The 26723-nt window shown below is 39.8% G+C and overlaps 1 protein-coding gene across 15 annotated transcripts in view; it reads left to right on the forward strand.

Moving 5' to 3' along the window:
* Positions 1-21983, forward strand: part of LOC116055092 (protocadherin-15-like) — a 245948-nt gene extending 223965 nt beyond the window's left edge. For 6 of the 15 annotated variants that reach the window (XM_035991961.1, XM_035991960.1, XM_035991958.1 and 3 more), the window contains 10 exons: positions 940-1116; positions 3461-3679; positions 5045-5053; positions 6344-6463; positions 14739-14760; positions 15364-15402; positions 15526-15599; positions 17367-17481; positions 17634-19577; positions 20441-20609. In XM_035991961.1, the coding sequence (XP_035847854.1) occupies positions 940-1116; positions 3461-3679; positions 5045-5053; positions 6344-6463; positions 14739-14760; positions 15364-15402; positions 15526-15599; positions 17367-17481; positions 17634-19550 (2692 nt within the window). In that variant the 3' untranslated portion in view covers positions 19551-19577; positions 20441-20609. The other 9 variants (XM_035991969.1, XM_031306926.2, XM_035991965.1 and 6 more) reach the window with 7 other exon arrangements.
* The last annotated feature ends 4740 nt before the right edge of the window (positions 21984-26723 follow it).

Below are 26723 nucleotides of genomic sequence, written 5' to 3' on the forward strand. Positions count from 1 at the left end.
GTACATTTCCTTGCCCTCTAATATTTTTTTTGTTAATTGATCTCAGGAAGAATTGTCACTGGAAAACTAATTGCATCGTTTTGTACCGTGCTATGATATGAGGTGAACTTGGTTCAAGGTGGAACCTTCATTTGCATATAAAATATTTTTTGTAGGCCTGGAGTGACGTGTATGATTTAGCTGTGCCAAACAACTGTTGAAAATAAACTGGAACTAATAAAAAATTAATGTTACGTACAACTTGTCTGTTGTTGTTCAATAACCATTGACCAATTGATTAAGATCATGGATTAGCCAGTGCGACAGTTGAGTCTATCCTCTAGAGTCTGTTTTCCTGGTCCAAATTAATTAATGATAGAGATTCATGAAACTTTTTGCAGCTCTTGGGGCACTGTGTTTAGTTTAATTAGTCAATCTGAAAGGCAAATGGGTGTTAATAGTTGTTTTTCAAGAGCTTGCTGTCTCTCTCCCACACAAGTGACACTGCTCTTTAGGCTGAAAACCACACACATTAGTCATGTTAAGCTCTTTGCAGTGATGACATTTGAGAGGGCTCCGATTTTGCACAGTGCTGGTGATAATCCACGGCCATTTTACCTGAGTGCTCAAACTGTTTATCCACCTTGGCAAAGGCAGACAGAAAGGATTTCCATTATTGGCTGTAATTTGAGGTGTGGATTCCTCCCTGCCTGAAAAGGCTTATCAAAACCTTGCTTTGCCAAGAGCCCAGTGTGGAGAAGCAAAATGCAGCCCAATGGGACAATCATTGCCAGAATGGAGTACTTAAAATTGGTGGATGTCATATTGCTTTGGGCAAAAATGGTTTGTACTACTGAGATTTTGGCTTATATAATTCTGGGCATTACCTGATTTTTTGGTATTTACGGCATTATTGCTTTCTTTATATAAGTTTGACTTGTGGTTTTGTGTTCATTTTAGTATTCTGGAGCGCCACATCCAGGACCAGATTCCAGGTGCCAAGGTGATTGTAGAGTCAATCGGGCCACGTCGTCATGGCGATGGCTTTGAACTAGAGGACTACAGTAAGTCGGACCTGATGGTGTACGCCATTGACCCGCTCACCAACAGGGCCATCTCGCCCAAGGAGCTCTTCAAGTGAGTGGGTGAATTTATCACAAGAAGAACAGTCCATCATTTGGTTTAAATTGATGTCCTAATGTCCCTGCTGTGCTGCATGTCTTCCCTGCAGTCTCTCTTGTGAGCAGGCTCCCCGTGGCTTCCTCATCTACAGTGTCTCCATTTTTTCATTGCTTTTACTTTCTTTAAAAGATATGATTATCCTTCAGGAGCACCACATATTTCACATCATAAAAAATGAGCAGATATAGGGAAGGAATAAAAAAAAGGGGGGGGTTGAAGAAGGGAGTATTTCCATCAGTCCATTCAACCCGTCAAAGGGCCTGGAGATATGCAAGCAATACATTGAATTCCTTTTGTTTGGGCCATGTTCACATGCTATTAAAGCATATAAAAGTGCTTACAAGAGACTTTTTTTATTCCTTCAGAAGAAAAAAGACCTTTGCTGGCACCGACAATCTTACCTTTCTCATGTTTCTTAGCACCTCTGTAAAACTGATCAGACATCAATCTTAAAAAGGCAACACCATTAGAGCATGGGAGTTGCCAATCAATATGAAACACCCCCTTCTGAGTTGTACCCTTCACTGTCTACACATTTGCTCTCCCGCTTGTCTTACATTGAGCTATCTGACACAATCGTCTGTCTTTATTTCTCCTTATCTATGGTTACTGCTAATTCTGATTTGTGTGTGGCCCCTAAAAACCCCCCCCCCCCCCCCCTTCTCTTTGTGACAATTTCAGTTCATTTGGAAATGCTCCACTCAAATGACATTTAGAAGTGCTTTGTGTATGTACTGAATTAATCTATATACATTATCTCAGTGCCCTTTTGTTTAACCAAAACTAGTGACCATCGCCGTTATCGCAAGTGGTAGCTTTGAAGAGAGCCAAGCTAATTTTAAAAGAGGCTTGCTACATCCTTGCTTTACTGTGAATCTGCTTCCTTACATACAGATACTGTCAGGAAAATCATTCCGACTAGAGGAGAAAGGCTTTTTATGCATGCAGTGCATGTCTGACAATGTTGTAGGGTAATTGCATGTAATATATCTGCGACTTTGCTGTCGGATCACAGAGGGAGAAAGAGAAAGACAACATAGTGAGTGGATTCTTGTGTAATAGAATGTCCTTATGCCACCTTGAATGCAGCACCCTCTACCATCTGAGCTCTCTGGAGGACAGATTGCCAGAGAGGCCATTTGATAACCTTTATCTCCACTCATTTATTCACCTTTAGAAAAACAAAAATGACAGTAATTGGATGTGGCATTGTGCTTACTCCTTTGTAAAGCAGAATGTTTGAAAGCCACTCTGGTTATTGTTACAAAATAACATTGGAGGAACAGTGGGCGGATTGTTTGTATTCATGTTCATTTTAATACAATATTAATGCAAATACTGCCACATATCTGTAATTGAAACTCTGTAGAAGTGGGATAGATAGATAGATAGATAGATAGATAGATTGATTGATTGATTGATTGATTGATTGATTGATAGATTTTTATTGATCCCAAAAAAAAATCAACACATTTTGTTAGAAGGGTCACACTAAGTATTTAATTTATCTCCTTTTTACAAATCATTTGCACGTAAAGATAAAAAATGCATTTCTATGAGCAGTATGCAGATCCCCTGTTGCATTGACATCATTCATAAGGTGATTATCTAAATTACCAGATGCGCTGACCTTGAAATAATTGTCTCTCAGGAAATGAGATACTTAACCTGCAATAACTGTTTGTTTTTGGCCACAGTCGAAACAAGATGTCAACACAACATTGACATACTGTACCATCACCTTTGAAGTTGATATGGCAAACTTGTAAGCAAACAGTTGTATATATACAAATCCAGCAGTTTACAGATCAACATTTTCATTTCATTTGCAGAGCTCTGTTTTGGGTCTCGACAAACTTCTGAGGGAAATATATGGCTCTTGAGCTGGTCATTTGTTGCTAACTGTGCCATCTGCCATAAGTACGTAGTGTACCATAGGTTTTTAGAGCTTTTCCCCTGCAAACAGCTGCCTGCTGTAGTGAAATAGACACTACAAGAGCTGTGAGAGTGAACCAAAACAGTTAAGTTGCTGGCTGGACAGCTAAACAATGAGCTGAAACTCGCTTTAAAGCTCCATAAACCCGAGCTGCAGATTCAGGTGATAATTCTCTGTAGGTTCATCTCAGGACCATTTTCACATTCTCTCATTGTTTTCACATCATCATTTGATACATTGTTTTTACAAAAGTATTAATTATAGCCGGTTTAAGATAAATATGATATTCAAGAGTGTGCAAGATTAAGAAGATTACCATCTGTGCTGCTAGAAAATCACTTCTTCTCCTGTTGTAAATCATAGATTTCTAGATGGGAATGTGCTGGAAATCAACAAGGAGTTCCAGCCGTACCTGGGCGAGGGTGGACGCATCCTTGAGATCCGCTCTCCAGACATTGTGGCTAGTGTGAAGAAGGCGGCGCAGGCTGTGGGCTACACAGAGGGAGCTCTCCTGGCCCTGGCCATCATCATCATCCTCTGCTGCATCCCTGCTATCCTTATCGTCATGGTCACCTACAAACAGTGAGTACTTTCGCCTCATCACTGTATTCGATTAATCATCTTTAACCGGTTGTCAGAAAATTGAGAGGGCAATACATTTTAATTAAACAGACCAATGTCCTGGGAGATATTATATTGCACTGAGTTTTAGCAGAAACATTTGCTCCATTACAGACAAAGACAGATATTTATTGTTGAAATGTAAACCATTGTTTACATCTTGTAACCTGTGGCCTGTTAGAATAGAACCAGCAAAACCACAAACAGCATTGTTGAGAAGTGTATTTGTCAAGTATTTAAGATAAATCGAGAGCACTTCTTTCCTTTTGGTGTTTGTGTGTCTCTCTCTTTTTCTCCCTCTCTCTATCTCTGTTTCTCGCTCTCATCAGACATGCTGACTGTGCACTCTGCTGGGCTAATCTTGCTGCTCATGCTCTGTGAAAGCAGATTAATTAACACTCATTTGTGACAAATATCTACAGCCAATTGTGACCGTCACAGTGCGTCTTCACGCTACTTAATCATCTCTGCCTGACACACACCACAATAAACAATGTCTGGCTTGCTCTCTCTCTCTCATTCACGCTCACACTGTGCCGCATACAACAATATGATGCCCTTTATTTAATAGTGAGGTAGTTGTACTCTTGGTTGGCAAAAAGTCAGGTTCTTACCCCCTCTAATCATTGGTATGCTGCAAATGTTCCATAAACTGTGATGTTTGGGAAATGTTTATCCACGGCAGATGGGCTGAGTGGTTGTCCTCACGCAAATGCACAGACCAAACACACAGCAGAAAGCTAACACACAAACTGTCACAGCAGATGGCACTTTATTGGTGGCGTCATTACTTTGATAAAATTAAATGATTTAGGGAATCATTTTCTTTGTGTCAACATAACTCGTTGTTGCCTAATTTTGGGTATGAACATAGTATTTAAAACATGAATCTGTTTATTCATGTGGAATAATTGAATTTTGTGTTGAATAAGTAATGGAGACATAAGCATAAAAGATTCACTTGAGAAGAAAGCAAAGGCAACTTTTTTGCATGTAGCCCTGCAGTCACTGCTGAAGGCTTGAGTGCTTCCAACTTTGCATAGAAATTGAGAATGTCCAGAAAGTTTTCTCCTCTTTTGTGATAAAATAGATAACATTGTATGTTATACAAAGATATTTTTTGTCTGATTAAGGATTGCATGAATAATTGTATCTAACATGTGTCTGCGTCACCTCCCAACATTAAATACCTGCGAGCATTAAAATTGTATGGGGTTACACTCTTGACAAATTATGTAATTACTCATCTTTTTTTGTCCCCCCCCCCCTCTCTCTCTCTCTCTCTCTCTCTACTCTCCTTTCTTCTGAATCAAAACCTATAACCAGATTCAAAGAGTAAGTAATTCGTCTTCTACAAGTGATCGCTCTTTCATTGCTTGAAGTGTGCATGTGAGAAGTACAGTTTTTCTCATCTCTGTATTCATTAGTTATTTAAAGATGAGTTGAATGTGTGAAGATGATTAACAAAATGTCTGCCAGCATAATGACATAAAGCACACTGATTCATCTTGTAGGTTACAGAATGAATGTTTAATTTGGCAGTTTCTCATTTGGAAAATCTGATGAAATTCAAAAGGAAACAAGACAGTTCTGTACTAATATTCCCCTACTCAACTCTAACGTTACACAACCTGTTCCCTATTGGTTCTTGTTAGACCTAGTTAAGAAAAGTATAATCGCACAGAATGTAACTCTAAACACACACACAAAAAGCTAACATCTACACTAACTTTTTAGTTGTTAGGTATCATACTAGTCAATGTCATTTTATATGGCTGTCATATGAGTGTCAAAACACTAATGTGTTGTGCTTGTGGTGTTCTTATTCTTTAAGCTCCATTAAGCAATATTTGACATTAATACAGAAACAAATGCCTAAAGGGGAAATGATTGCTAGTACTGCCTATTCCATTAAGAATCAACACTTGCAGCTGTGCGGAGCTCTCAGAGTAAACAAGTAGCTGGTGAAGAGAGTTGAACAAGCTAACAAGAGCCAGATATTTTTGTTGGTGGAACAAACCAGGACTTAAATAATAGTGAATATTGGACTTGCATACAGTATATACTGTACATGGCAACACAAGAGTTGTGGGATAACCATGTTGCCGGCAATAGTTTGCTATCATTTTACCATGGAAATTAGGTTAATTAAAATAGTTCCTAGTTCAGTGAATTAAATTTGTTTTTGAATCTCCTTTCTTGAATCTGCCCTTAACAGTTAAAAAAAGCTTAATTCAGCTTTGCATCAGCATAAAATACTGTAAGAATAGATGTTACCTCATCCCACAATATCAGGTTATTATTTTCTTCTCCCCAACATCTTTTTGACATGACTAAACATAACAGTAACTTTAGTTTTACCACCTGTTACTGCATTTCTTTTTTTGCAAAAAAAAAAAAGCCTTGTGGTTAATTCATGGTAGAGACTTCATGCATAAGTGACATGTTTGGCTTCTGCTCATTTTTTAACCACACTGTTTTAGAAAGGAGGAGTTCATTATTAACTACATTGAATGTGAAAGAAACAGAGACTTGTATTTTGTGTTGATTTTTCTTTGTTTTGTTTTTTTGTGTAGTACTAGAAATATATATCTTGGTGACTTTAAATGTGAACACTTTGCACAGGCGACAGGCTGAGTGTTCCAAAACTGCCAGGATTCAGATGGCTTTACCACCAGGAGGGAAAGCAGCTCCAGCGGTTGCTCCCAGTGCTAATCTCTATGAGGAGCTGGGCGACAGCAGCATGTGAGTCAACCCTAACCCTTTATTAATTTCCCATCACACCTGTTCCCTTTTCAAGCAGGTACTCTTGCTCTGCAGGTTCCTTCCTTTTGAATTTCTGATCAAAACTCAGAAGAAATGCTTTCAGGTTTAATGCTAGTAATTCTGCCTTGGTATTTTCCTGTTTTTTACACCAACCGTTGTCTAGGCCCTCGGCTCTTATAAAATTACCACTGCCAGCTCTGCATGTTGACCTCAGACATCCACCTTCTGCTTTAGACATTTTAGTACCTGCATCAATGGATCTCCCTGCTCTTTGGCTTCCTAACCATGATCCACTTTAACTGTCGGCAAACAACACTGTACGCCGCAGCACAGCTGGTGATTAGACTTTAGCTTATGTATGTGTTCCTAATTTGACTGTATGTGCTTTTTTGCAAGGCCCCGTTCTCATGGTGAGAGGGTTTAAATTCATAAAATTACGCATAGTTCACTGGAAATAGAAATAAATACAGAAGCTGGCCTGTGCTTAACAATTGATTTTAATAAATTATTGGTAACACTTTACAATAAGGGTACATTAATAAGCATTACTTAATGCATTAATAAGAATTAATTAACCATTAAGTAGAGTTAAATAAGGTGTCTAATAAACATTTATTTTTATTTATAAAAATGCTCATGTTTGTTCATGTTAACTAAGGTATTAATTGATGCATTATTTACCATTAGTTAATGCCTTAACTAACCGTAAATTACAGTTAACTAAGGTGTCTAGTTTACCATTAGTTAATATAGTAAAAAGCAAACTGTTAGTAACAGTTAACTAAGGCGTCTATTTTACTATTTGTTAATGCCTTGACTAACTGTTAATAATAATAATAAATAAAAAATGTGTCTATTATATCATTAGTTAATGCAATATTAAGTTTTGAATAAGTTAATAAAATTTAACTACGGTGTGTATTTTAACATTAGTTAATGTAGTAATACCAACTGCCTTACCAACTGTTAGCAATAATTAAATAAGGCATCTATTTTACCATTAGTAAATGCAATTTTAAGCCGTGACTACCTCTTAATAACAGTTAACTAAGGTGTCTATTTTAACATTAGTTAATTTACTAATAAGCCTAAACTGGAAATAACAACTAAAGTGGCTAACTATCATTTACTAATGTTAATTAAGGTATTGACTGATTCATTGTTTGATGGTTTGTAAGACGCTATTTACATTAGTTATTACAGTAATAAGCATCACTTAACAGTTAATCATACAATATTAAACATTAGCTAAATGTTAACAAACGTCTCTTGATAACATCAACTAAGGGTTTACTTGTTAATTAAGGTATTTCCTAATATTACTAGATGGTTGATAAAGATGTTTGATAGCATGTGTGTCTTAAGGTTCACAGCCAAGCCATCTCATTATGAGAAAACTGTTTCTATTGTTTATTTACGGGTTATGGTTGTCCACATACTTTTGTCCACTATATTTGTCCATCCTCCAACGTATGACTTACTTTTGGTAGAGGGTGAGATCAGTGAAAAGACTCTATAGTCTCCATGCAGAGGTACCAAATGTGGAATGAAATGTTACAGTAATGCTGATTAAATTAGGTTGAATTGAAACTGCTGCCCCGCTGGGTTTAATAATTTTGATTTACTGCATATATAAGGAATACTGCTACCAACATCACAATCGCTGTAAAAAAAAAAAATGAAAATGGAAATTTAACGGCAAGCTGTAAAGAGCTTTTGCAATATTTACAACAGATGTTGACCAACACTCAACAACAAGCAGAAGCTTTAGATTTTGTAGCAGTGGGAATCATATTGTAGCCGAACAGCGTTTATATGGGGGTTATTTTCCAGCCTGCACTAAGGAACAAGAGGAGTTTGACCAATAAACAACCCCATTAAAAGCCTTAAAACTCCATCTGTAAAACAAAGTTCTCTATGCAGAAAGGTATAGTGTGTTTGTATGTGTGTGTGTGTGTGTGTGTGTGTGTGTGTGTGTGTGTGTGTGTGTGTGTGTGTGTGTGTGTGTGTGTGCTTGTGCTTGTGCATGTGCCTTTACTTGTGCCAACAGTCCTGCATACTCTCAGATGCGCAGAGCAAATAAATCAGTACGGTATTGACATACTCTTGAGCTTACGCTTCATCCACACCTCTGACATTTCTGCTATAGTCTTCTTACCATCTGTGTGTGTTTCTATCTTCTCTATCATTTCTATTCCCTTGTCTCTCTGGATTCAGACTGCAGTAAGTAATCCCAAAACATATTAAATCTGAGATCTATGATCAATATTGTTTGTAAATATAGCACAAGAGTAGCACCCTTGTTTCCCCTCTTGCGTAGAGCTTTTGAGCATATGCATTTACTATACATAGATATGATTTTGTTATGTACTTAACCTATGTTCAAATGGTAAGATTTTGCTTTTACCATTAATAACCTTATGCATAAATACATTTTAAATTGGCAAAGCCTGTTTTTGTTAATTGTGCTAAAAGTGCTAGCAGTTGGAAAGTTTAGGTTTTTGAGGCTTAGTGAAACTCTAACTTCCATGTAATCAGAAAAAGAGAAGCACTCTTTGTTTTGACGTACTGCACTTCAATAGATATGACTGTACCATAGCTGTCTCCGCTCTCCCTTCCCGTTAGACTATCATCTCCTTTTGTGCTCTGTCACCCTTACCTACATCTACCTCACATATCTTAGTGTTGTGACTGATTGCATTATTGCATCCAATCTGGGTCGATGTTGCTTATTTGCATTATAATTTCTCTTTAAAGAAAGAAAGCCCAGCGTATCTGTGGGCATAATCATTTTACAATTTTAATATTTAATCACATCACTTTGTAAATCTTTAGCATATGCTAAAAGAAGTTTTTGAAAAGTTGTCTTTTTCATTTAATTTCACTCAAAATACAGACATATGTCTGTTGGAGTAAGCTGTGCGGATGTTATGAGTAACAGTCACAATACTTAGAGCCATAATCCGTTGAGATGCAGGGACAAATGATAGCAGTGTTGCTTTTGCCTCACTTTTTTTTCTTTGCTTCGCTCACCCTTAGGCTATCAATCTTCACCTGTTTCAAGTCTTTTTTTCTTTTTCACCTCCACCTTTTACTGGGGCAGGGCTAAAAAGTCTGTCATTGAGGAGGCCGACCACCAGAGGATTCTTAGCAACTTTGCCTGTCGCGCCATTGCAGCCCACGGCAACGGAGCATTGCATGTCAACTTGCCCAAGTCGGAGAGCAACGTGACCTTCCTCTCTGACCACAACCCGCTCACCACTCACAACCCTGTATACGATGACAACAGCCCCCTCAGCAGTCCTGAAGTTTTTGCACAGGGGGAGAGTCTGTCTGAAAAGCGGTTCTCCTTTTCCCCTGGCCGCTCAGCAGGGTCAGAGTACTTCTGGTCAATGCCTGCTCACATTCACGGACGGCTGCACGGTTACAAGGTGCCAATGAGACAAGCTCTTATGGACCCGGACGATTGGGAGCTTCAGATACTCCAAGCATCCATGAGCGGCAGGCGATGGCTGGAGAGTTCGGACACACTTAACCTGAGGGGCAGCACAGAGACCAAGATGTCAGTCCGTGAGCAGGCCAGACAGTTCGAGCAACAGGCCCTCCAGGAACAAACCCGCAAGCAAAACAGAGGCTCCCAAGGCTCCCTCTCTTCCATCCTTGTTAGGGATAGAGACAGCGATGACACGCTGGAGCTGACAGCAGAAACTCTGCTCTCCATCATGGATTACACCCACAGCCCAACTTCTGTAGGCAGGGATGTTCCCCCGAGTATTATCCTTACTCAGGGAGATGACTTGTGGCCCCTGGCTAGCCAGAGACCAACTCCACCTGTCCTCAGGAGGTTCAGCTCCAGCATCTCCAGCTACATGACGGTTCAGCCTTGTCATATCCATGTGGAGATCATACCAGACCCACCAGAAAACCCCCCACCTCCTCCTCCCCAGCAACATCCACCTTTCCCACCCACATCTCCTCCCTCTAGTCCACCTTCTTCTCCACCTTCACCCTCCTACCTTTGTAAACCTCAATATACCCCTCACTCCTCTCCTCCTCCTGTCAATAAACAGGTTGCACCCCCGCCTCCACCCCTGCCCCCGCCCCCGCCCCCACCTCCAGCACCTCTTCCTCCCCCACCACCACCCTCACCCGCTATCAGTGATCAGTCGCGGCCAGTCCTCCAGTTTGTTCCAAACTTTTTGCCATCCGTGTCCTCACTTCGCCCTGTTTCAGAACGAAAACACCCCCCTCCGCTTGACCCATCACAAACTGACGTCGGGAAGAAGGAGCTTAAAGGGATCCTGAAAAACATCCAGAATCTAGCCGACATAGAGAGGTCTGTTGCCAACCTGTACAGCCAAGTAGACAAACCTTGCAATGTGCCCAAGTTTAACAAGAAACCACAAGTGACTGGAGAATCAGAGGGTGCTAACAAACTGCTAAGCTCTGATCCCTGGGATGAGCAGAGCACGCCAAAAACAACCAACTCCAGCTCTGCAGTCCAAATCACCTCAACAACAAGTATGAACTGCACTGAAAATGGAACGAGTGAACTCAACATGGCAACAGACGTTCAGCAGACAAGCCAATTGAACTCAAACAGCCCAAACACTGCTGAGCACTTTTCATCTCAATCCACAGTGTTATGACTTTTTCTTTGTCTCCACACTCTCATATTTCCATCTATCCATATCCATGCCTGTTTTTCCGTTGGTTCTAAATACTGTTTTTTGTTGTTGCAGTTTGTAGTATTTTATATAAGCTTTAGCCAAGTCAAAGAATTATGACTGTGTGGGTCTTTCAGATAAAGAATTTACGTATTACTTTGTATGGAAGTCAGATTTTGGTGACACCCACCTGCCAAGAAATGTACTCCGCTCTGCCACATTGACTGTACAGTATGCATACAGGCAAGCATTAGGACATGAAAGAGGCTTGCATAAGTTTGGCTCAGTTCATTTGCATGTTTTAATAATCTGAACTGTTATGAGATCTATGATAGTGTTAAGCATACCGCAGAGTTAGGTCACTTCGTCATGTTAATATCTTATTTTAATTCATAATCTTAACATTAACGTTTCATAACCAATTCAATTCAATTCAATTGTATTTATAGTATCAAATCATAACAAGAGTTATCTCAGGACACTTTACAGATTGAGCAGGTCTAGACCACACTCTATAATTTACAAAGACCCAACAATTCCAGTAATTCCCAAAGCTACTTTAATTAAATTACAATAAACACCAACATTTATAATGTCCACAACCCTGGGGTCTGTTTCCTAAACCATTTGCTGGCTGCATAATGCTGATTTTGTAATTGTTCTTTTTAATTCTTCACATAATATAAGAACATGACCATTTAGAATGCTGTTGCTTAATGCAGAATCCAAATGAAGCAAAGGAAAAAAAACATGTTAGATGTTTTTTCAAATGAGGGTAAATAAACCATAGCCGTTAAAAATTTCCCAAAGGTATGCAAATACCATGACATGAGCTTCAAAGTATTCAGGAAGGATGATCGCATATTCAGAACGCTGTTGCAGTGACAGTAACGAACTACCTACTGTGATGAATGAATGTGAGACATAAACATTACAGATGTATGATGCAGTGAAAAGAGAAACAACTAATTATCATATCCAGCTGCTGACCAGGGTAACAATATACACATTAGAAAATGTATAAACGAACATTACACAAAATTACACTTATTGGATATTTTACTAAGGCGGGCAACAGGAAATCCTTTTATTTAAATGTTAAATGCAGATATGACAGGGCCAAGCACTTCTAAGTGAAAATATTGTCTTATGTTGGTTGAAGCATCGGCGATAAAAACACATCTGTTCCCCGGCAGGCTCATGTTGAATGAAGCTCTGGGGGACCTGTCTATTCACATGTCTGCAGAGATCCTCACAGCATGATAAAGTAGTCACTGTGATGTTCGGGTGCACACTGGAAAAGGCTAATTAGAGAACCAATCAATCGTTAACTAGGGCCGCCGCCTGTGGGACTGTCAACTACTGTTACCCTCTCCTTTCCTTTTCCATTTCTCTGACCTTCTTCCTGTGCCATTTGTCTGTCTCACTTCCTCTGTAGTTAGTTCTAATACTTTCCAATCATTGGCCTCTTGTTAATATTTCCTTGTGGTTCTCAGGAGAATCTATTACCTTCTTTACACTCATTGCAATGCAGCCACTGTTCCCCTTCTCTATTCCTTTTTGAGCTCAGGTTTTTTCATTTCCACTCCTCTATCTTTATCCCATACCCTTCATGTGTTTGCTTCAAGGCAAATGGTCTTAGCATACCCCCCTTCCAGAGCAATGTAATGTTTGATTCATCACACGTTGCCCTGATGGGCAGATCGAAGGCCTGCTAATTCCGTATTCCATGTTGACTACATGGGGTAATCTCTTTTGTAAAAAAAAAAAAGGAAAGCAGCTCACAAGCTGTTTTTTTTCATGGTAGACTTTATATTCCGTTTTTTACAACTGGTTTGATCAAACTCTTTTGTCTCCCGACTGATAATTCATTGCACAAAAAACAATCACAAAGAATACATAATACCAGTTTTTAGAATTAAAGTAACTCTAAACTTTATTTCTAGATCGTGTTTGTAAGGAAAAGTTTCAAAATTTGTGATCAAAAATCAAGATAAATTTAACAATGAAAGTATGTTTGAGTAGAATGTTTAAACATGATACTGTCTCGACAAACCAGATCTCATCATAGTATATTCAGAAAAAATACAAACCAAAGACCATATGGTATACAAAAGATTAGGCTATAATTAATATCCATGTACACACAAAATGCTGAACAGAGAGACCCTTTGTTGCATGAAAACATCCACCTGCTCTTTCACCACATAGGCATGATATTTTTGTTATCAATTAACATTTTGGGAAATACGTTTATTCGCTTTAGAAACAAGCGCTTGATGAGAAGATCAATACCGTGACACGAGAGACTGATATCATTCTTCTTATCTAATTTTCGACAAGGATGAGCATATTTCCCAAAATGTCAAACTCTTCCTTTAACTGATTTCTGCTACAGTGGGTTGGGTAAATCTGTTTTGTGGGTTAAGGTATTTGTAGCAGTAGAATAATAAAACATTATTTTCTGCATTAAAACATGCTGTGAAAAAATGTAAAGCTGGTCATTTGTGAAGCTCACCTTTATTTTAGATATAATACACTATTCAAATCATGCTGTAATTCTGAGCTCAACTCTCTCACCCCTTTTTCTACAACATTACCTTATCACCTATCTTCCCCCAAGTCCCCTCTTGGGCAAACTTCCTAAAGCTGCTGTCCACTGGGCCATTTTTCTCGATGTTTCATGAAGCAGCAGTAGCCAGCAGCCAAGCCAACAAGTCATCCATCAGATCCCACTCCCATCATCCATTCTGCCTGGAAGGTGTGGCCATATGGCTGTGCCCTGTCCCCTGGTCCCTGCCCATAATAACAGATTACAGCTCTCCAGAGGAAGCTCACATCATTGCTTGGCCATATATCTGAGCGTGAAAGTCGGCATTATTTATGGGCCCAGACAGGTTACAGTTGTACGCTTGTGAAACTGGAGGGTTCAGCCGAGCTGGTGTTCCATTACTCGTCGCTTCCTATTGACTTGTACTGAATGAACTGCAGATGCACTGTTGTCCTCAGGAGCAGCACTGGGTTGTTTTGTATGTGTTTGATGAAGTGAAATTCCTCAGATTTACTTAAATTTAGCTATTAAAAAAAAAAAAAAAAAAAAAAGAAAGAAAATGGCACATTATGACTTGATAACCAAAGACAATTTTATTAACTTTCTTTGAGTCTGTAATTCCTCTCTGAATCATCACAATGTCCTTTTCATATCTGCGAGGAGATGCTCTAGATAGGTCTTTATAAACATTGATTTCTTTCAAATTCCAATCTTCCCAGCCTCTTTTTTTTGCATTTATTGTTTCTCTTTTTTCCTTCCCTGTTTGGATGAGATAACGGAGGGGGGAAACAGCCCACTACAGCACGATAACATTGTGGCCTTAGGCGCCCTTTTTAAAACTGAACAATATCTGCAACTCTGTAATTTAACACATGAAAATGCACAGTAAGTAAAGCTGCAATTTCCTCACTGGTCAGCAGAATGTAGACCCGCTAGTCCTGTAGACTTAACATGTCATGTATCTAAAAGCACTTGAAATGTTGCTGTCAATCTATATTCATTATTTGTCTTATCCCCCTCTTTCTGCGGCACACAGCAAGCGAGGCTACGGCAGACAGGTAAGCATTCCTGTTGTGATGTGTGTCCATCTTAGTGTTGCGCAGAGACATTTTGTCACACTCAAGGCAGCTTGAGGCAGCATATATCCTATTATTCTTATCTACAACTCACTTGATGGAAAACAGTGGATGAGATTAAGATGAGACCCCGGTGATAGGACTTCTGACACTGACATTACAGTTTAGGTTTGTTTAAAAGTCTGTTGTATTTCCCAATGTTCCTGTCAAATAGCAGATAAGCATTTGTTTTTCTCCTGTGTTGGAAACAAAAGCTAATCAGGGACCAACAAAGTGACTCCGTTTGACATTAAAGTCTTTTTTGTCACTTTCAAATAATCTTTGAACTGTCAGCATCTGAAATACGCAGGATGTTTTATATTTTTGTTGCAATTTTTTACTTACTCTCATTGCTTGGCTAATGTCTTCCCTCTTTATCAATCTTTTCATTGTGTTTCTCCATTGTGTATAACATAGACTTAGCAATACACATTGTCTGGATTTAAATCTGAAGTGTGTAGAGTGAACTCTTCCTCATGTTTGTGTCTCTCCTGACCATCCCTTCCTTCCATTACCTTATCCTTCTTCTGTACTAATCTTTGGCAGCAACAGCAACTGCTGAGGCCATCTCTTCTGAGACCTGAGGTAGAAACACTCCTGCTTTTCTTAATTCCCCCTGCATGCTGCTGCTGCTGCTGCTGCTGCTCTTCTTCTGTCTTTCTCTGAGGAGTGCTGAGTAATTTCTCTTTCTGCCTCTCTGAAATGCAGGAACTCTCCATGGAGTCAGGTATCGACCCAGGCCAGGACTACTATGCACAAGACTACTATAATTATGACCAAGGGTGAGCATGCAGCCGTCTCATCTCTCATCATTCTTACTCTCACCCATGGAACTGATCTCCATCGATTCATTAGAGCAAAAAAATTACATTGTTAGGACTTATTTATTGTGATCTTGCCTTCCAGCTGCCATTTCTTAGGTCCTTGGGCAGAGGAGAACATTTTAAAAAAGTTGAGAATAAAATGACGAGCATAACTTGTGGGCTGCCCCTTCAGCTGTACATAACATATGAGCGTTTACCCTTTCTACTCCCATCAAATGAGATCAATTATGCTACCTTGACTCAGGCACCGGAGAGTGTGAAAGACTTTCCCCACGGTTTAATGGATAGAGGGTATTTGGCTTGCCTGTTACATAGCCCATATGGTCTAAAGAGGAAAAGTATGGAATAACAGCTGCTGAGAAATTGTTATTCATTAAACGCTCCCTCTTTATGGCAGGTGACTTCACCACTCTGGGGAATTACAAGTTTATCAAAACAGGGAGAAGATGTTTGCAACTTACAGGATTAAATCGCTGAAAGAAAATTTGACAGTTGTTTTAAAAAAAACTGTCCATATTGAAATTAGTGTTGTAATTGCCTCTGTCCTTACTCAGCGACTTTTAATCTTTACTAACTGTAATTACCTCAGATGTTGCTCACAGTGTCTGAATCACGCTAGCCTTCATTTGCAACAAGCTGTAATTATATTTTCACAGTATGTCACAAAGTTCATTGTAAAAGCTGCTAACTGCCACTGAGTGCACCGTCACTGTGACCGAATGCCTTTGATGTGTTTCTATTTGCAATTGAGGGGCACACTTTAACAGCGGTCAAGCTTTTAATCCGGCAATCACCAGACCGTGTGGTGAACCACCCTCACATGTTCAGAAGGTGGCATTGACACAAATTGCCACCAGCCTTTTTCCTTTAGGCTCTGCTCTAATTCAGTATTGTAGAGTACGAGGAATTCACGTTCAATAATCCAAGCCAGTTGAGGCCATCCACCAACCCAATGCCAACAACCTATATGGATAATATCTTGAAATATGAATACTGTGAAATACAATAACAAAAGATAAATGATGAAATCCCTTCTTCTCCCTTGTCTTTTATTTTAATGACAATTGGCAGAAAATAAAACTGCATCCTGCTCTCTTTGGAAAGGAGTGGTTGGGTAGTCATTTAACACTCCCCTGATGAAAGCCGTGTAGCCAAACATACTCTGGAATAATAAAAAAAAAAAACAGAACACTGGAGAAGAGTTATGCAACCTGATTGTATGTTTTAATGGGCTTTTAGGCATTACTTATTACTCCACAGATTCCCATCTCAACATGTGTATTCTTGTAATTTATTAGACCCCTTCTGACAAATGTGCAAATATGTAATCCACTATATTTATTTTTGGAAAAGCTCTAACAGCCACTGCAACTTTCTTTCTCTCCAGTAAATCCTTCCAAACTTACAAAGTGATTTCTAGTGAGTGCAGCAAATCACAACAGCAATTACTGCCTATCTGATTGAAGATATTGCCAGATCTAAAAAATAAAAAGGATAAGCTGTGGTGAATGGAGCTAGACTTATATAGTAGAGGAAACATTAGGAGATGTAGATTAATACATTATTTAAAACTAAACAATCATTAATTCATTGTTGCTGATGCTATCTGGTTTACTTTAAGAATTATTATTATAATTATTATTATTATTATTATATAAGCAAATGGCCAAGGCAGTCCCCAGTAACACCGTTCTTTCTCACATTGTGTGTGAATCTATTTCTCAGGTATGACATTCCTCAGTATGGCAGTCGGAGGAGGCTGATACCGCCCATGTATGATGAATATGGAGAGGTGATCATGGAGGATGATGGGTATTACTACAGTCCTCATGGCCCTGAGGTATTACCTTTCCTTAAATGTGAATTTGATAATGTAAAGATTGTCTTATTAGGTTGTATGTCCAATGTATTATTGAAACGGCAGTATGTACCCTACAAATATTGTGTCTTTATCATCAAAACACGTTACTAAATTAAATATGACTGTCTTAGGACCAGGCCAGAGGAAGAGGCAGGGGCCGTGGTAGAGGTGCACCTAAGAGGGTTGCATTTAGGGACATGCCACCAGGTGATGGAATCGAACAAGCTGAGCCAGCAGAGGTGACTGAGCCTTCTAAGGCTGCCAAGAAACTGAAGTCTGTCATGAAACTCAGCAAACTCCTGGCAGCCAGCAAGGGGGGAGACCAACCGTCTGTTGCTGGTCCTTCTGGCCCATCTCCATGGAAGAAAGCCAAGATGTTCAAGATGTTTGGTGCCGGGAAGAAGGACAAGGATTACGCCAAACTGATGTCAGCCCGCCGTATTGACAGCCAGGAGAGCCTGACTGGCGGACCAGCAGTTACAGGACTAATAGACAGCAAGTCTGATACCCGCAGCCGGCTCGGCAAAGTTTTAAAGAAAATCAAGTTAGGCAACAAGTTGCAGCTTCGGAGGAAGTCACAAAGTAGTGTGAGTCGTGGCTCGGCCACAGGCAGCGAAAGAGATGAGGAGGACTCGCAAGCAGCCAGTGAAGATGACAAGAAGTCTAAAGTGTCCATTAGTGTGACAGAAAGTGAGCCAGAAGCAGGTGTCAGTGGAAGCAGTAAGGAGAAAGACTCTGATGATGAATCCTCTGAGAAAAGCAGTCTTGACAGAGATTATCTGAAAGTCGATTTGGACCGAGATGATGCCAACGAAAGCACTGTGGACTCAGAGGAAGAGCCTGAGGACGAGCCTGGTGATTCTGATGAGGAAAGCAAGTCCAAATCTGAAGGTGAAGAAACTGAGAAGGAATCTGTCAGTGGGAAAGAATCTGGGACGGAAAGAGAATCAGATTCTGAGAAAGATTCAGAGTCAGAGAAGTCATCAGCTACAGACAAAGAATCCGAGACTGAGAAAGAGTCTGAGTCTGAGAAAGAGTCTGAATCTGAGAAAGAATCAGAATCAGGCACAGCAACAGAGAAAGAAACAAGCACAGGAAAGGATTCAGGGACAGAGACAGACTCTGATGAAGAGTCTGAGGAGGAAAAGGCTTCAGGGAGCACTAGAGAAAGTGGGTCTTCTGCCCGCTCTTCCATGAAATCATCAGCTACTGGTGCCAGCAAGGAGAGCAGCGCTTCAAGCGTGAGTGGTAGTGGCAGTGCGAGTGGCAGTGGCAGTGGGAGTGGCAGCCGGAGTGGGACCAGAGGAAGTGAAAGTGCAAGTGAGAGTGGCAGTGGTAGTGCTAGCAGTGCTGCATCTTTATCTGGCTTAAGTGTTAGGTCATCCAAGAGAACCAGATCATCAGGAAGTGCAGTAACCTCTGAGAAGTCCAGTGAAGAACTCAGTGAGGGCGAGTCAGGGACAGGGACAGCCAGCGAGGCAGAGTCGGGGTCAGGAAGTGAAGGCTCTTTGTCTCGAGGATCCAGCCAGAGGAAAATGTCTGGCTCAGAGTCCGGTGGAGGGTCAGAGTCCGGCAGTCAGATGACAGACCAGAGTTCCCTAGGCAGCCAGGAGAGTTCAGCTGGTTCCCGGTCCACCAGTGGCAGCCGACGTTCCCAAAAGTCCATCCTGAGCCATGGATCTGAGGACACAATCACAGAGGAAAGTGAAGAAGAGGATGAGGAAGAATCTGAGAGTGCTGACGAGAGCAAAGACTCGGCCAGCGAGCTCAGTGATGACTCGCCTGAGATATCTAGGTTGGCGTCTAGAGACCCTGGGCCCTCGGCCCCCTACACTGGTCCCACATACAGCTCAGACATCAGAAGCATTGGTGACACCTCTGTAGAGACATACGGAGGACTGTCCCCTATCACTGAGGTGGACGAGGACGCCATCTCCTCTGACAAATCTTCAGCCAGTGCCTCCGGATCAGAGGCCGGCAGTACATCGAAGGGATCAGCGACATCAAATGCTGATTCAGAGTCTGAAGGAAACTCAACTGCCTTGTAGAGAGATACATATATTGTCCACTGTGAAGTAAGAGTGAATAAAATCAATTACTCTTGCATGGGAGTAAAGAAATATTGCTTGCCACTACAGAGTGTTTCAAACGTCCACTTTTTTCTCATTTCCCTTAAGCAAGGAAAAACTTTGGTGGTTTCCTGTTGCAAAATATTAGAGTTTTGCTCGCTTTGTTACACCTTTGACTTGTTCTTCTCTTTGATGTTTCCTGCGTGTGATTTTATGCCTTTGCCATAGTGTTATATAAAAAATATAACACTATGCTCTTGTTTTTTGGTGTTGATGTTGCATGTTGCAGTACTATCTGCTTTGACTGAATGTTTTTCTGGGATTCTGAAATGATTACTTTCCGGGTATAAACAGTATTACCTTATCCATAGAAAAAGAAGATTTCTCACCATAAATTCAGTTCTAACACAGAACTGCAGATTCTTGATCATAACATGGGGTTTATTCTCATTTTCTGAGGATGAAAATTCTTTAGTAGAACAACAATTCCTCTTAAAAGTGCACAGTAATATTACTCTAAAAACATCATTTTATGGTTGGATGTCAGTATTTGTTGTGTTTTTTTTGTTAGCGCTAATGGGGTTTGTGGAAGGCATCTTTGTTTCAGTACATGGTAGTCCTCAAACATACAGTATATGAGCATAAATTCTGCTAATAACCTGAGGATTTTTCCAGCATTCTTTCTGGGACAAGTGAGTAAATTATGGCGAGAATTCCCTGTCAATAACGTGATCTTAATACCTGGTGTACAACCCAGCTGGCTATCTGAAGTGTTTGTGTTTGCTTCTTTTTTTCTCTAGAGAACCTTACTGTACCAGCTGAAAAAACTATGTAACTATGTTGACCATGACCCCTTATGTCCTCCTCAGCCTGGGAAAAAGAAGCGGATTAAGCTGGTGGTAGATCCCGAGAACGAGACCAGTTCCACAGGAGAAGAGAGCACCACAGAGACCCAGAGAAACCGACCCCCCAACAGCCATAGCAGCATCAATGGTAACATCTACCTTGCACAGAACGGCACTATTGTCCGAACTAGGCGGCCACCCCACCCAAACAACTTGAAGGAGGGCATCTCATGCCGACTCGGTAAGCATTTTAAAAAACTAGACAAGTTAGGTGTGACCCATGAAGAGCCCGCTCCCATTATTAGCATCGATGGCACAGGAGACGACACAGAAAATGGAACAGGTACGTGTGTTTCCTCTAACGTGGACGTTAACCTCAACACTCGGTCCTCCTGTGGTTCCCTTGGATCCACCATCACAGATCTTAAAGGTTTTGGGTCCAAAACCAATATTGCCAAGTCCTTGATTGACAGAAACAGCAGTGGCCCATGTATCACTGAGGAGCAAGAGACTTCTGTGGACAACTACAAGGACAGTAGGGAGACAGTGGAGTCCCACAGTGACCACACATTATCAGACGAGGAGGAGTTATGGATGGGACCCTGGAACAGCCTGCACATACCAATGACAAAACTCTGACTGACCATGCAGAAATTGAATTTCTTTTTTTGTTATTTTCCTAATTTTATCATGTTGTTTTTGTTAAGAAAATTATCATTATAAAAATGATTGTGTGCCTCAACTGGATAAGCTCTGATCACCATCTGACAGGCAATTGCATTTGTAGTCACATTTTATTTAACCATAATACATTAAAGCTTACTTGTACCAAGCGTTTATCGAAGACAGGGCTATTACAGATGGGAGCATAGAGCTGCAAAGCAATGAGTGCGTCAAAGAAATCTGAAAATGTATGTAAGCAGTGCTTGACTATAATTTTAACTCTTTATTCAAAAATGAAAATGGGTGTCTTTTATTGAGTGATTCCATGTTTTACTTTCCTTCTCAGCCTCAGTTTTTTTAGTTTTTAACCTGAAACACTGATCACAAACAGATTGTCCTTCATTTCACTACAGATATTTACAGAGAAATCACGTTGAACATAAGAAGAAATTGTGATTATATAGTCTATGATATTGAAGTAAAATAAACTTATTTTGCTAATAGCATTTTACTTGCAAATAATTAAGATTGTCATTGATTATTTTATGTTGTGACCACTTGACAATTTTTTGAAAATTTCTGAAAAGTATATGAAATTATTTTTGTCTATTTTGTATCTAACAGCGATGGAGAATCTAACATATGACATAAGAGGCATAATATCCAGATGACTGTCATCACTGTATTTCAACAGTGAAATATGACAGTGTGATCATAGCGTTTTTATATGAACATTTGTAACTACAGAATGTGGAATTTTCAACCCCTTTACATGATGCAGAGTCACTCTGTTCATGATAATTTATTAACTGACACATCAGGACCCTGTATGGGGGGAAAAAGACTACCAAAAAATGTACCAGATTAAACAATAAAGTTCTAACCTTTTAAGGTGTATTGTGAAGTGTAATGCCTTGACTATTTCTGCCACTTCATCCTATCCTTCAAGTCAAGGCGCTTTAGTAATGTGGATAATGCAACAGCAGCTCCAGTTTTGTAAATATTAAAGTGCATCACCGTGTGCTTTTATGACATAAAGAATGCTTAGGGTTATAAAGATACAGGCCTTGAATTTCATAATGGGGATAAAAGTTGAATATCAGGTAGCACACAGCAGTAGAACTCGGCAGTAAGCTCAAAAACGTCTGCAGAGAGAGGTCTGTCAGATTGAGGCCTTCTCTATACAGTGGGCTTTCTCTAAAGAAAAGCAATGACAGGTCACCAATCATGGGGATATGGATAGGTACTATATCTCTGAAAAGGGGTGGAAAGTATGCCGGGGAAGTCTGAGAAACTGATGGTCTTCTTAAGCCCACTCTCTCACCTGTCAACACAAACTGCAAAAAAAAGATGACAGTGACCAAAAAGCGATGGAAATCTGTAAGCACATTCTCTTCATTTGTTTCTTGGTTTATCAAAGAATGAAACTTCTAACACATCCAGAATGACATTTACAAGTGTCCTGCAGTCAATCAAACTGCGAGAATGCCAATCAAGTTCACAGAGTGCTTCGGAGGCTGCAGTTCAGGAAGGAGCAGGAGCTGAATGCCAGAGTGAAGTAAAGCTGCTCAGAAAATAGGTCAGGAGGGAACCTTGTTACCACCACAACAAGCCCGGTGTCCTAAGGATCAAAACAAACCTCTGCACTATGCTGATGGGAGAACAAAATATGGAAGCAAGAACTGCAAAACAAAAAACATATAGAACAGCCTGTTTTAATTGTCAGTCGTCTTTTTCAACTGTTAAATGTGTGATATCATGTGTGGATACATTTTTGGATGTGCACAGGCAAGAACAGGGTCTCTCTAGTGTTGCCTGTCTATCAAGAGCCTCCCGCTCCACCCCGCGTGGACGCTCACAGGAACTGCCGCTGCTGACAGGAGAACAGCATTGTACAAAACCTGTTCAGTGCAAATGGGGCTCAATCTCGTCTTTTTTTGTGTGGTTATTTTCTTATAAAACTTGCATTATACGTTTTAACAAAACCTTAAAATCCGGAGGGAAAAAAACAGCAACAGGAAAGAAAAATAATTAGCAGTAGATATGAAATGCATCTGTGCCCTCGTCTTCTCAAACACAAGGACATACTTCAGCAATCTCTTTTTGGAATACTCTCCTGATGAATTGGATTAAAACTGGCCTAACGAATAATGGAAGCGTTTCTACTGAGCATTTCTGTCTGTCACAGGATTATTATCCCGCGCCTTTTTTACTCCTCACCCTGATCATTTCATTTGGTAGATTACATTAAAGCCTTAAGAATGGACATATCCCTGCGGTAATGAATTTTTGTCTCGAAACAACCCACATTCAAATGTCTCCTCAAATAGGATTTGCTTGCTGTTTCCATTTAATATTTTTAAAACAAGACGAGTTTGAAATGTTGAACACCTACTGAAAATTTCTTAGCCGATCTGAAGTTGTATTCCTGTTCACTTTCACAGTTTGGTTTACCTGTCATAACAGAGGCTTGTATAGGCAAAAGACAAAAAACTAAGTGATCTCTAACAATGCACTGACCTGCTGTGATCCACAGAAAAATAACAGGATAAAATGTGGAGACATTAAGTTTATAGAAATAAAAAAACAATCTTTTAAACTCCAGCCAGCACAAAAATGCACGATCCACTGAGCAAGACAAGACAATTTCAAAATCTGGATGTTAAAAAACATTTCCACGATGCCAAGAGATCCTGCCTTGGAATAAAAACGGCAAAAATATATTTACCTGAGATGTAGGCCACTGATGCTTATTGCTTCAGTAAACAATTCTGTTTCGAAGACATCCTAGAAAATATTAATTTGGTGGTTGATAAGGCTGCACACATATAATTCCTGTCTCCCAGTCCATCTTTATCATGGGACCGAATCGTATTATGTAAAAGTGATTCAAGATATTCTCTCTCTCTTCTATTGCCTGGCACTGCATCTTAAGTCCCATACTGTGTTATCTAGAAAGCAGCCAGAGATATGTTACCTCACTCTGCATTAGCTGCATTACTTTTCAGTTTGTGGCAAGTTAAACTGTATAATCCTTTTTTTTTCTAAATGTGTTCTTAAAGCCTTCCTTTAATATTATGTTTTGTTGGGTATAAATGTAGCATTAATGTAGATGTGCAAGTGTATTAACCGTCATAACCGTTTGCACAAACGGCCGACATCTACAAAAGTTGCAATGCACAAATCTATCATAGTTTTTTAGCCACACTAGGGACATAGCAATGTCGGTCAGTCAGTCCACCACTCCTCTAGCTCCACCTGCAGGTCAAACTTTCACTTTCCCAGTGAAATATCTCAACATAATTTGACAATTACTTTGGTTTATGACCAAATACCTGCAAAACTAATAACATTTCCATCAGCCGCCGTTGTGCTTTGCATTTAGTGTTAATTAGCAAAAGTTAGCTTGCTAAAATGCTAAACTAAGATGGTCAACAAGGTAAACATTGTAGGCTACCTGCTAAACATCAGCATGTTAGCAAAGCGACCATTAGCATTTACTCAAAGCACTGCTGTGTCTCAGTACACCATCACAGAGTCTAGCATGGCTGTAGGCCCTTAGTCCTGTTTGAAAATGTCTCCTTGTAACTTTTCTCAAAAAAAATTTGACTAGTATAGTATATATAAATGTATATATGTAATATGAATGCAGATATCCAGGTGTGTCTCTAGTTATTTTAAACATGAATAGTTGAGGTCATGACCGCTTGTACAAATGAGTGACATCTGCAGTAATAGCCTATGACAGTTAGGACAGTAACCTGGGTTTCCTAGTTAACCAGATATGTAGAAATTCAGTTTTATAAACTGATCACAGCAGTGGCAAGCTGTATTTCTGTACCCCTGTATCATATAATCTTCACCTCAGGGTTCATTTAAATGTATTTATACATCCTGCAAAACAGGTTCTGCCACAGTTTGTGTTTATGTGAAGTCATTTTCTGAACTAGTAATTCTGTAACAGACCTGTGGATGTAAATCATGACACAGAAATATTGCTCTGCTTCACAGAGATTAATAAATCTCGAAAGAGTTTATGGAGGGTTATTATTCATACACTGGGGAGTCTGCAAAGTTAGTAATCCAATGTATGCACCAAACAATGGTACAGAGTCTTGCTCTGTCTCTAAGATAGCTTGTGACAGTTTGCCTATTCTAATTGGTCTTTTGAGGCCTTGTTCCTGGCCCTATATAAAAGCAGTGCAATGAGCTAATGCATGTATTCAGATACGCCTGGCGCCTCTTTAACAAGTGAACAAATCCATTGGCTTGCTGAGGATGTAGTATCACTGCAGCAGATATGGCCACATAGTTCCTGATATGTTAACATTCAATTTGACAGGAAGAAGTGGGAGCAACTTCACAGAAATGCATCAATATTAAATCACCTTGTAATAAAATATTCATAGTGAACGTAAAATAGAAACATAAGCTCAATAGGAATGCGGATTCAGATTTTTCTTCTTTTTTTTTCAAATATACAAGTGTCAGTAGTCTGATATGTATCCACCTCATGTAGTAATGATTCCCTGCTGGCATTGTATGAAAACATCGTATTGCATTTGATGTCACACGAATTATGTTCTGTAGAGCATGCCCAATGTAAGGGGCAAAAAAGATTATCTTATATATTTATATATATATATATATATACCTGATGCTATTGCAAAGAGTATAATTCTTATTATTACCACTAATGTTTAAAAACATAATTCACATTTCAGGAATGTTTTGCGCATTGGTTATGAATCCAGTAGTAGTAGTAGCTCAGTCCATGGGGGATTTGGCTTGGGAACCAGAGAGTCACCGGTTAAAGTCACCGGTTAAAGTCCCCGTTCGCAGCAAGTATGGAGTGTGGACTAGCAGCTGGAGAGGTGCCAGTTTGCCTCTGGGCACTGCCAATGTGCCCTTTAGCAAGGCACTGAACCCTGAAACAGCTTCAGCCAACTGCTATTTACCTTATGTGGATTGACAAAAAAACAAAACTTTCCAATTTTAAAACATAGATCATTCAAAAGACATGGAAACCTCATAAATACTGCATATATAGAAATACTGATTGATAATTGTCCAGAATGAAAGTCCTCATAAAGACTCTTAAGGTTTTTGCATTATCACCTACAGTGTGGACACAGTATTAATAAGTTTACTGTTTGATTTGTGCGCCCGTGTTTGTTGATCTTTGCTCCTGTGTGTGTGTGTGTGTGTGTGTGTGTGTGTGTGTGTGTGTGTGTGTGTGTGTGTGTGTGGGTGTGTGTATATGTGTATGTGAAAAAGAAAATACAGCGGCCACACTTGTATCACATGTAAATACACAAAAAAGCGATGTTTGATAGCTAAAGCCATAACATAAGCATGCAGATTTGATTTTCTGTGTGCACAGGAGGAGTGGCTAATACATTAATGCATATTCTACTTACTCAGGAATGTGCTTCCCAGAGACAGGTAAGCACTGTTCTCATTTCAAGTCCACCGGCGAGCCTCCTGAGTTTCACCTATTAGCATAGCCTATATAGGATATCCTGGCCTACAGCAGGCAATATGGTAATCGACCCATGACTCATTCTAAAGGAGATTATCACAAATCCCTAACGGAGGCAGGAGAAACTCCTCATAATACCTATCCGTCACCATTGCTTATTGC

The sequence above is a fragment of the Sander lucioperca genome, chromosome 15 (assembly GCF_008315115.2).
Source record: "Sander lucioperca isolate FBNREF2018 chromosome 15, SLUC_FBN_1.2, whole genome shotgun sequence".
Lineage (NCBI taxonomy): Eukaryota > Metazoa > Chordata > Actinopteri > Perciformes > Percidae > Sander > Sander lucioperca.